General features: G+C 40.2%; 1 protein-coding gene across 4 annotated transcripts in view; it reads right to left on the minus strand.

Annotated features, from left to right (window-relative positions):
* pdlim7 (PDZ and LIM domain 7) overlaps positions 1-12,661 on the minus strand; it is a 33,074-nt gene that overhangs the window by 19,867 nt on the left and 546 nt on the right. For 2 of the 4 annotated variants that reach the window (XM_034092653.2, XM_071204648.1), the window contains exons 2-3: positions 10,695-10,793; positions 2,204-2,355 (exon numbers count right to left, since the gene is read on the minus strand). In XM_034092653.2, coding sequence (XP_033948544.1) covers positions 2,204-2,355; positions 10,695-10,793 — 251 coding nt within the window. Of the gene's footprint in view, positions 1-2,203; positions 2,356-5,318; positions 5,448-10,694; positions 10,794-11,614; positions 11,725-12,661 lie in introns of those variants that run through there. The other 2 variants (XM_034092654.2, XM_034092655.2) reach the window with 2 other exon arrangements.

The raw sequence follows: 12,661 nt of genomic DNA on the forward strand, positions 1-12,661 counted from the left end.
TAATCGCTACAAACTATTATGTTCTGGCAGTTTAGTTCTTGAAAGTCTTATAAATGACCTGTGGCTGTTCTGACTGAAACCGAGTGATGAAAGATTTGACAGAACATAACAGGGAGGGCATGAACGTAGACACGTTGTGCCTCTCCACCTCTGTTCCTTACTTGCTACCCCTTTCCCTCAACCTATGCTAACCCAATAACCCAGCTTCCCCCAAATTTCTTTTTGGTGTCTATCTACGCCGGATCCTGAGTCGTGGCTGATCCTGTTGCTGCGGTCCTGAGTCCTGCATCCTGAGTCCTGCATCCTGGACTTCGAGTCGTGGCTGACCCTGTCTCTGCGGTCCTGCCTGACTCTCACTACTTCCTCGATGGCTCCCACAAGATTGCTGACATCCTCGTGGATTCATCTTCCTATATACACACATGCATTTCCAAACATTTGGACTACCTATGTTGTAAATGTATTATCTTTTCGATTTACACACGGCATCTATTGCACGTCTGTCCGTCCTGGGAAAGGGATCCCTCCTCTGTTGCTCTCCCTGAGGTTTCTCCCATTTTTCCCTTTAAACTGTGGGTTTTCTCCGGAAGTTTTTCCTTGTACGATGTGAGGGTCTAAGGACAGAGGGTGTCGTATTGTCATACTGATATTCTGTACACACTGTGAAGACCACTGAGACAAATGTATCATTTGTGATATTGGGCTATATAAATAAACATTGATTGATTGATTGATTGATTGATTGATTGATTGATTGATTGATTGATTGATTGATTGATTGATTGATTGATTGATTGATTGATTGAACAGCCAACTCTCTTGGCAGACAACAACTAGGAAACTGAGAATATGTGAAAATAGTATCAGGGGTACAGCTGGGATCACCACCACTTCTTCCTTTAGTGATTCTCATAAATGTCCCAGGACGGCAGCAAGGCTCATCTTTATAACTTAAAACGTTCTCATCTTCTGACGGCTTTAGACTCTTTTGAAGGAATTCGGTTTTTGCTTTTTCTTGGACAGTAAATCTTTTTTCTTATGATTAAGTTCCTGATGAAACATTGGGCTTGTACTCTACAGAGCCACTCCATCAGTAAGGAGTTGCTGGCAGTGCTTTGCCTTTGTGGTTTATCCAGTGCTAATTAGCATAATTCAGTGTGACAACTTTCCTGGCTCACACTTTAGTGTTTTAATCTGAATAAAGATGTTCTCAAATTGTATTATGAAGTTAAGGCATAATTAAGGAACCAGTTGCTCCACTGAAAATGTTTTATTTTAACCAAACAAATGTCAGTATTTAAAATATCTGCCTTAAAGCATTTGGATGCAGACTACTGGAAAGTAGATCTTGCATCTTCTGAATGATAAGTAGAAAATATCACTAGCTAGCAAGAAAAAGGTCAGAGAGTATTGACCTCTAATCCCATAATTTTAAGTTTTTAACTTGCATCTACATTTGAATCTGCATCAAAATACATGATCATTTTGAATTTTGGAGAATACTTACATTCTGTAAATATTAGTTGTTTACATTTATCACTTAAAGCCATCATTGTGTGTTTATTACCTATGATCAAAATCACATTATTTGTTTCAACTAGGCAGCAAGCCTAAATATATTCCACCAAAATATGCTTTGTACAGTTCCAATTATGTGAAGATTGGACACAATTTGTAGAAGGAATAATAGCGGATAAGCTGCAAAAATGTGAAATCTATGTGGGTGGAATTTGGGAACACCTTTAAGCAAAGATGTTGGACCAAGAATCCAGGAAAGAAATAACTTCTAAGCCTCACAGGTCAGGACTAATGATAAAAAGCAAACCGTGCTTTATAAATGGCCATATGGTAGCATTATCTGTACCAAAACCAAGATGGTACTTTGTTGGCTCTACTGTAATAGACAAAGGGACCATCAGGATGGAATACACCACAAATAAATATAAATTCAAGTCCAAGTTATGTTGAGCATTAATTATTTTAAAAATACATTTTGTTGTGAGTGAGGATATTTTTTAGACTAAGGTCTTTTGAAGCCATCTGTCATGGTGAGGCGGATTTCAAGGACATTGTGGTATTGTATCTCTCCTAAGATTAAGGGAGGATGTTTATGCTGCTGTGTATGACCGACATACAAACCGACAAAAGGAGGGGGAGTGATCTTGTAGATTCGTGTTGCATCACACGTCACCAGATAACTTACTTGCTGAGGGTGAGGGTGAGGGAGTCTGTTGCTGCTCTGATCTGGTTTTGTGCCTCCACATGGGTCATGTCCTCTGCATTGGTGTCGCTGATGGACACCACCCAGTCTCCCACACCGACACCAGCCTGAGCTGCCTTCCCACCCGGGGTCAGCTACAGAAAGGAAACAAGGACAGAAGACAGAGGTACATGAAGACATGGTGTTGTGACAGTTACATAGATGAAAACATGCCCCAACAGGCAGCTTCAGGGATTGAAGAGCAAAAATAAAATCCCAGTTACTATGGGCCAAATACTGCGATATTTGAATTGAATGTTGTCATTATAGTCATCATGTTATGTCCGAAAGAGAAAATAATTTCCAAACCAAGGAGGGAAAAAAAGTACTTAAGGTGTCAGTGTGTGACTTCATAACATACAATTACCCAAGATAAATCATCAGTTCAAAGCAAAATGCAGGACATCTCAACACACTGAAAGTCATGTTCAGTTGACGGATCTTAATAATGAGCCCAGGGAGTCTGCGCCTGACAGGCCAGCCGAGATATTTCACTCAACACTATCGGGAACAGGCGTAATGGGTCATCGTGATGTCATCAGTCATCAGCGTATGATTTGCTGCAGATGTGACTATGAAAGGAACTCCTGAAAGCTACAGACAGGACCATATGAGTCACATCATCTACTGGAACAACCCATCAAGACAGGTAAGTCTCTGACTAGTTTCTCTGACAAAACAATGACCTCATCCTCTCGGACGTCCCGCAGTCTGCTGACATCTTGAGTCAGAGTAGAGGCCTGGAGTCTTGTTACAAACAGGAAGGACTTGACTTATACATAGGTAGTTAGTTCTTCATGTACAACGTTTTTTTTTTTTGAAGGACATGGCAGTCAGTGTAGTCTAATATACAGAGCAACGATGCCAAATCGTGTTTAGTAAGAGCTTAGTCAGCCAGCCTCTGCGGCTTAATGAAACTTGAGTCAAAGTCTTCCGATAGCTGGATTGCAAAGTGTTCTGCGGCATCAGATAAGGGAGCGGGTGCTAGCATTTCTGGCGAAAAACCTATTAAGATTACTCTGATGTCATGGATCCCTGCAAATGTTAGCTCATCAAAAGCTCAGAGGACTCTGCGGTTCAATCAATGGTTTTCTGCCATGTTCAGCAAAGCGATCACACTTGCCGCTTTGATTCTGCACATTAAACACAAACACTTGTGTGAGCAGGGTAATATGCTCTGTAAACCCATGACAGCTCAGGCTGAGAGACAAATGCGCACCCGACAAAGACAACAAAGTTAAAGCCTTGGATCAAAACTAAAATAAGGAAGAAATGCATTCCTCAGGGGCAATCCAAGCTACACTTATTTTACAGCCAAGTTCAAACATCACCTTAATTGCCTTTGATTTGCACTCCCTTGAAGCAATTAGAAGGGTTAAGAAAGACATTTAAGGGAGAACTGAAAAGAGCTTGAACAGCGTACACTGGAGAAATACAACTATGACACATTCTGAAAAGGCCTGACATAATGCCACTAAGGTTAACAGAACCCTTTTACTACTAAACTGGATTGTAAAAGTTGAGCACCTTATCATTTACCAAAATAAAACAATGCTTTTAATAGAGTTTAACAACAACTATGCAGCCTAAGCCACAGACGCACTGTGAAAAGGCTCAAGGGAGCTTTTCAATTCTAGCTAAATCTCTGTAAAAAAAAAAAAAAGGGTGTTAAAATGTTAATAGCGATAGAGGTGTAGAAAATGAACAGAAATCACACGATTGTATGGAATCTTTTCATAAAGAATAATAAAAAAGTCTTTATGAAACTTTAATTAAGCAATAAAAGCTTTGCAGGCCAACTCTGAAGTGGGGGTGGGAATATGTGTCCGTGGAAAAAGCAACACGTGTTCTATTCATACTAAAATAACATTGGAAATACACACAGGAGAAGACTAAAATAGAAACAACTATAAATAAATGAGAAAAAAAAAATGATATAAATGTTTTAATATAGAGAACAAGGGGTCATTGAATAGTTTGATAAAATACAAATAATGAGTAGATGTTCATCATTTATACCAAGGACCACTGAAGCTGTTCTTACTGAGACATTTTATGTTAGTTTGGCCTTCAATGTATCCCCTGTCTTTACTCTAAAATAACATAATTGAATATTCATAATCTAAATCTAAACTTAAAAGAAACAGAATTACAATTACATACAGAAGTCGCACAGATTGTGGATTTCAAATGTATGTGCATGTGAGCTGGGTGACTGATGGACGCAGACACCTGTGCTCCTGGCTCAGGTTCAGGGTGCAGCTGCTGCCTCACTCGAGAAGGCAGCAGTTCAAGTTGCTGTGCTCAGACCTTTGAGTGGTAGGGGCGGATGGAAACCCTATACCCCCAAGCAGTTTGTCAATACAGCGAAGGACAGTGGAAAACATGTTCCTGAATGCAACACACTGCACCTCAAACAACTACAGATAGGACATGATGGAGCAGCCATGGTGCACGATAACATCATATAGCAGCAATGGCTTTCCTCTGACTCAAGTAACACACAAAAAAGAAAACTCTTAAAGTATTTGGTGCAAATATGATTGTAACTCGCCTCACACTAATGGCATGATGTTTAGAGATCAAAAAGGAATTTGCAACCACAGGGTTAGCTGAACAGTTAATGGCGTGTTTCAAGGCCTTTTGGCAGAGCACAGCACAAGAACTGTTTTGGTATGTTATCAAATTTCAAAGTATGAGCCAACCTTTCAAAATGCAGCGTCTTGAATTCAACTTTGAAGCGCTTCCCTTGACTGACCCTACAGGTGAGCCAGGACCTCACACTCGCTCCGGGCTGGCTGCTCTTGTTTTTGGTTGAACTAATAATGCACTAGGATTTATCTAAAGCTGTAGATATTCTGGCCATGTAACTCTGCCCCCAGCTCACTTTTATTCTTTCCACTGCTATTTGGGGGCCGAGAGACAGTCTGTCCTTACATCACTCACACAGCACAGCTGATGCAAAGCCATAAATATCCCTCTGAGAAAAGGAAAACCAAACCTTCAAGTATGTAGTCCCCCTGAAACGGCTGCAGTGGAACACCTAGCACTTACTCACCTTAAAACACTGCTGCCCCGATCACAACATTAGACTTTGACATCCAACTAGCCACAAAATAAATGCTCCCTGCAGGTAATCTATCAGTAAGTACTGAATTATTAATCCCCCCCTCTAACAGGGCCTCCTGTTGGGGGGAGGGGGGGAGGAGTATGTGTGTGTGTGTATGAGAGAGGGGGAGTCTTTAAAGAGTACACAAGTGATAAAGTAACAGATGGCCTACGAGCCAGACGGAGACACACGCAGAGAAAGAGGAACATAAGACTCGATGACACATCGAGATGTACTGGTGGACAGACAGATTACTGACTTGACATCATCTGTAATTTCCTCCCAGAGTTTGATTTCAGGGTAGTGGCATGTTTTAAATGATAGAAACCCGATGGTACGCAGGAGGCTGCGCTATGGTGATTGTATCACGCTGCAGCATGCACTTCTCGATTCCAAACTGCTTTTGAACAGTAAGAAAACCAAAGCAATGCTTTTTGCGCCCAAGTCAACGTCCTCTTGCCTCTCCATTGACACCCTTGATGGCGTCTCTGTTGTGTTTGTCGATACCTACAAATATCTGGGCTTTTGGTTGGACAGAAGTCTGAACTCCAAACACCACGTTGAAGTTCTAACTAAGAAATTGAAATTCACTCTTGGCTTCCTGTACAGATTTAAATGTTGTTTTTCAACTTCTTCCCGTAAAAGGTTGGTCTCTGGCTTATTCCTGTCCCAGCTGGACTACGGTGATACCATCTATAGATTTGCCTGTCCCACTGTTTTGGCCAAACTTCACCCACTCCACCATGCTGCGCTGCGTTATATATCAAGTGCACCCTATAGGACTCATCATTGCACACTGTATAGCCTAACTGGATGGTCCTCACTTAGGATGCGTAGGATGCAGCTTTGGTTTTTATTATTGTACAAAGCCATTTTAGGAAAGCTTCCACTGTACATATGTGCCAGATGTGCTCCAGTGTGTGACTCTCACAACCTCAGAACCAGCGCCTGGATACGGGTCCAGGTTCCTGCTGTGCGGACTGAGGCTGGGAAAAGGACTCTTTTTATTATAGTCCTTGGTCTTGGAATGACCTTCAAATCACGCCTCAAACTGATAGCACTTGTCCCAATAGCCGGTTTAAAATTGAAGTTGTCTGAAGTCCTTACCACCAGCTGCTCTTGCAGTAATAAGTAGTGCACCTTTCTTACCGTCCCAATGTGCACAATGTAGTGACTGCTTTTTTGTCTTTTGTTTTCTTAGTTATGTTCTCTGTATTTTATATGTTTGTGTTATGTGTAACGTTGCTGCCTTCCTGGCCTGGCCAGGTCAGCATTGCAAATGAGATTCTATCTCAATGCTTTTATCTGGTTAAATAAAGGTTAAATAACACATTTTTCAAAAATGGTATCATATTGTTCATGGAATCACGATGGCACGAGATCTGGGACAGATACATGAAGAAACTCCTCAGGAGTTCCTGCCCCAGACTGGGAGAGACTCTGGAAACTCCAATGAAACGGCCGAACTACGACATCTTGCTTCCTATATATGACGATCACAGGATGTCGGTGCAGATGTGGAGAGATATCATTTTACTTAAGTATAAATCAGACTTTTGAAAGTCATCGAAGTCTTGAAAGATTCAAAAAAACAAGTTGGCACAAGGTTGTTTAGGAAAGGGTAAAAACAAAGTAGGCCATTTCTGGAGCGAGGATCAAACTATCAACTCGATCAACTATCAACTCTTGTCTTAACTTTTTCAGAGGCAGCTTTCATAGATGCTCGTAGCTTACGCAACGTTGAACCCTTTCATACAAAAAAATATATTTTGTGTTCAAGTATAATGAGGTTTTAACAGACAGTAACCCTGTGTTACAAACGTGAAGCTTGAAATGTAACGTTGGTAAAGAAAGGCATCATGAAGCCTCGTTGTTTGGATCCAGTGTTTTTAGAATTGGACCGTAGGAAGTATACAAGTCAGGATTTCTCTGCTTCTTCATATTTGCCCATTTTTTCAGAAAGGTCTCTCACAAGTCTCAAAACGTAATAGAAGTGCAATACTCAATTCGCTTGAGTACCACTTGCCAATAACAACACCCTCCCAGCCCTAATAGAAATGTCTATTCACCAGTGCAAAGCCGCATTCAAATGATGTTCCTCTGAGGCTGGGTCGAGGCTCTACTGACTCACATGGCTGTTTCCAGTATTACTTTGTCAGTTAGAAATGGATATAATGGCATTGCAGTCATTAAACTAAAAGAGAAAGGCATTGCTTTGTCTTTCTTTTGATTTTTCTTAATAGCATGGTGAAAGGTCAAGCGCACTTGGAGTGACTTAACTTGTTATAAGTGTTCATACATCTGCTATCTCAAGGCAGATGATAAATGGGTGTATACACAGGGTCACAAAAGAAATGTTTTCCTTCCACTGTGACTCAACAGTTTGTCTTGGCATGGTCTCCTTTCCTCTGATCTCACTGAAAAATGATTACAGTTGAGTCCTGTCGTATGCTTGGGAAAAGTGAGTGTGGAAGACACATTAGACACAGAAGGAGACAAGAGGATAGTCTGTTGGCGGCGCCCGGGTGGACACGAGAAAAATCCCATGAATGCTGAGAAAGCATAGCTCTCCAGGCTCGCAGACAGAGGAGGAAGGGGAAAAAAGAGCATTCATGGAGCATGGAAACCTTTATACCAACTCAGTCTCACACACGGGAGCTAAGACGTCTCAAAACTTCCCAAATACAAAGATCTGCCACCATATGACAAACTCAAATGAATTGGTTTTATTTAAACATGAGCTTTAAATAAATGCAATCTCTTTGCCGTTTTTCTCCAGCATTTTACTGCCTTTTGTCCTGTCACTCAACATGTTCCTCGCTGGGCTAATGCTTTTTACCTAATGTCTGGATTCTTATCTCATTAGCTACATACCAGCAAAAAATACCACCCATTACATTTGAGCCAAGAGAGTTCAGGCCATATTCTTTTCTTCCAGGGGACTGTAAATCTTTGAGGTTTACATCCCCTGGTTGTGCCGTTTCATCCTCTGCGACTGATTCACAGCCCAGTCTTTTATGACAAACGCAAGTCATGGCACTAGTCCCTAAGAAGTATAAAGAGAGAAACCCTGTCACATCTTTAACTTCTGTAGCCTGAGGTCTGGTGGACTGCTGGAGCACGCCTCAAAGGTATTCGCCCAGTGACCAGTCATTAATGATCCAATCCTAGAAGTACACGACCAAAATGCCAAAGAGACTGGAAAGGAAAGGCAATACAGAAAAGGAGAGCCACATTTCTGTCAGAGGAAATGATCAGCACCTGCACTGGCTGATTGGTCAGGATTATTCAACCTATCAACACAACTACTGACACAACTGCTGAAATTCAACCTACAGCACGCCTTGCCAGTCCTCCTATTCAAGTCCTATACACACCAATGATCCCGGTTTTCTTCTGGGCAATTAGTCAGATGGGGTTATACATCTGTTTGCACTTTTATGAGTGGAAGAGAATGTGTGTTGTCATGAATCCAAGGGGAACATTGTGTTTTAGACTCAGATGCCTGCCAGGGAACAGGACATGTACCAACAAGAATGGTGATATCTGCTGCCTTCGCCACAAGATTACATCAACTTTACACAGACTTCATTGAATGCTACCATGGAGACCCTCTGGACTCCGTCGGTCATACAAATCAAACCAAGATTTTAAAAAAGGGCATCATGCGTTCAAAGCTTTTTATTTGGCAGCTACAAAAAAACAAAATGAAAGAGTTTGAAAGAATGTGGAATAACCTTGTGAGGCCCAACCCATTTTTCATTACCTTTAACTCTTAAATATCTCTTTAGTTGAACATTATTGATAATAGGTCAAAGGTAGCAATATAACAATGTCATCAAGGAATGAGTGCTTCGTAGAATGTCAGTTCTGTGTGCGCAATTTGCTGGCAGCAGCAGCAACGTAGGAATGATTTGACGTGTGTGCATGTGTGTGTGGCTGCACGAGGGAGACTGTGTTTGTCAGGCAAAGTGGCACTGCACTTATAAGGCCTGGAAAGTGGATGCTGCTCTCTTCAATAGAAACCGTTTGGAGAGTATCTCAAATGAATTCAGTAAAACAGCAATGACCTAACATGGAGAGTAGAAAGCATTGCAAAACAAACAGCATGTGCATGACCAATGACTTGTTTCAATCCAAATGTATTGCATCTTAAGATCCACTGGATATGGGTTGGTATATTCACCATAACAATGTGAATGATATGAAAATGAACAAAACAGTCTCCCATACTGCGCAGGCCAGAAAAGATATGACCAGGTAGAGTCATTATGTGGAGCTAACAACAAACGCTTGGAAATATTAGGCTTTTATTTAGAAGCTTGGACATAAATTACTTTACAGGATGATCTTTGTTATTATTGCGATACATGATTGATATGAGGTAAAAGCAAAACTGGCTATATTGGGATATTGGGAAAAGCCAGATACATTCTGGACTATAACTCACTGTATATACTCTATAGAACACACTAATATTGCCATATCTGATTTATGTGTGGAGATTTGGGGAAACGCGTACAAAACCAACCTACAGCCGTTATGCACATTACAAAAGAGGGCTATAAGAGTTATCAATAATGTTGGATTGAACACACTAATGTATTATTTTTGAAGTCACACATATTCAAGTTCACTGATCTGGTTAAATTTAAAACGGCACAAATCATGTACAGAGCAAGACATAATCTACTTCCTAGGAAATTAAAAACATTGTTCATAGACAGAGAGGGTGGGTATAATTTGAGAGGAAATCTACATTTTAAACAACTCAAGGTCAGAACAACTCTGAGAAGTATGAGTTTAACAATCTGTGGGGTGATTTTATGGAATGGTTTGGAGCAGGAGTTAAAACAAAGCACAAGCATAATTCAGTTTAAAAGGATGTACAGAAACACTTTTTTGGAAAACTATGAGAATGAAGAGAGGTGATTGAAGATGAGAAATTATTGTATATGTATGTATAAATGTAAATGTATGTAGGAATAACTTGCATAATGATTTAAAGGACAATCATTGATCAAGTAAGGGGTGGGAATTAATAAGCATTTGCTTCCTCCTACTCCCTTTCGGACACATATGATTTATTATTAATATGAATTTATTTATTTTGTTGTTGAATATACAAATATTACCATGAATGTAGTTAAATACTGTATTATAACAATACGGTATTCTGTTTTTCACATTTGTTATTTTTTAATCTGTTCGAAATAAAGACTGAGCATTTGGGTGAAAGATTTGATTTATTTTTTATTTTCAGAGTGTAAATTCATCAATGCTAACAGATGCGAGGAAGTACAAAGCTGACCAACAGTTCCTTACCCTAGACACAGTGAGGGGCATGCTGAAGTCCTTGCCACCCTGCAGCCTGAAGCCCCAAGGCGCCGGGCCACTGAGGTTTACAGAGTAGATGTTCATCGCCTTGGGAAAGAGAAAAGAGGAAACATGGTCTTAATTAGTCAAAAAGCCCGCGGAAAAAGGTCATTTTCTGCTCCATCCTGCCTGTTGGGTGCATTCATTTCCAAAACAAACACATTCCATACAGAAACTGGCATCAATTGCTGTTGGTTTTGTTAGAGAACATAATGTTAAATGTGTGAACATATTTTTCTGTATTAGCTTTGTTACAAAAATGCATTACATGAGTCAATTTTGTAATAACATGTCAAGGCAATAAAATACCACATCGGCCCCTTGGAAATAATGTTCGTACACTTATTAAAATACAAACTAATAGGATGAAATCCTTTGCGTCATAATCTTCATAGCTTTCATATAGACGGCCAACTCAGTGTCAAACATAAACAATACAAAAGAGTACCACTGAACATCTACTGGACAATACAAAAGTGATTTTATTTCTTGTAATAATAATTTAAAGTGAGCCAAAATAAAACATTTGCCCACAATATGCACACTTTTTTTGACATGTATTTGTATTTGACAGTTCACAGACATTTACGTAGCTTTGAAACCATGCAAACAGTTTGAAACTAACTTCAGCAGAACTGATCAGAGGCATAGAATGGCAAGTCACTAAATAACGAGGTAATTTTAGGAACCAGAGGCAACTTGAGACATCAGGCTACGTCACTTGCTCTTCCTTGCAAGTTACGGCTGTACAAGTGACCTCTGTACCTGCACCCCACACACATCTCGCTCCTCCTCCTAAACTCTCACAGGTGTCATCACCCTCCATGACACATAGCTAGCTTCCCAAGATGCTACCTATGCAAACCTACCTTATCCTCAAGGGGTGGCTGATAACCCAATGCTGGGAGAATGTTAGAGTCAGTAAGCTAGGGCAAGCAGATTCTCTCTCTGTTGGCAAACCCTAACCCGACACTGTCTGTGACACAGACGATCCCTAGCCTCCGCTCACTCCTCAGAGGCTATATAAGGAATGTAAAACTACACCAAACTATTTCAGCCCAACACCCGCATGAGTCACAGAGAGAGGGGGGTAGAGATATCGTCAACTACCCTTATATTCTGGCAAAAGCCTCCAACAGCAGAGTCAATGGATTTGTTTTTTAATAAAGTGTACTTGAGAAAGCAGACGGCCACGACTTTTGGAACTCTACATTCCTTATGCAGGGAATGAAGCAAAGTACAACCAAACTACCAATTACATGTTAACATAAAGTTCTTAAGTAACAGAGGGGCTTAAGTATAGTAAAAACTGAAACTGAACTCATACATAGACAAAAATAGCATTATGGTATTTTTCAAACGTATTGTAAAAAGCAACCAGCCCAGCTTCCCTTTCAACCCCATCCACAAAACCTGCAAAAATGCTAATTAAATTAAAACAATGATCAGTTTTAATCTGTGTCTATTTATTTTGTCTATGTTCAAAACTAAATGTTAATACACTTTCTGGATGGCATAAACAGTCCTTATTACCAAACTTGGATAAGTTGTTGTCTCTTTTCCCATGTTACCTCATCTCACCTCATTTTTATAATGTTTAATAAACTTAAAAAATGGGGAAGGGGGGGGGGAAGGGAAAAAGCTATAGCAACTACAAGTAATGAAGGGTACATTTCAAATGGATCACTTTGTTGTTTTAAGCAGATTATAATAAGACAGTTACTGCATGAAGACTGGTGCAATTTGGTTAATTAAATACCAACCACATCAACCCGAAGCCAATAGCCGACATGGAGCAGCATTGCCTGTGGTACTCATGCAAGCGACGGGGTCCCTGTTTATGGTAGCACATTGCTATTAATAATCTATGGTGTCCATTTTATATTTCTATAGGAACTAGTACTTTTAAGGAATTA

Source organism: Pseudochaenichthys georgianus, chromosome 10 (genome assembly GCF_902827115.2).
Source record: "Pseudochaenichthys georgianus chromosome 10, fPseGeo1.2, whole genome shotgun sequence".
In the NCBI taxonomy this organism is placed as follows: Eukaryota; Metazoa; Chordata; class Actinopteri; order Perciformes; family Channichthyidae; genus Pseudochaenichthys; species Pseudochaenichthys georgianus.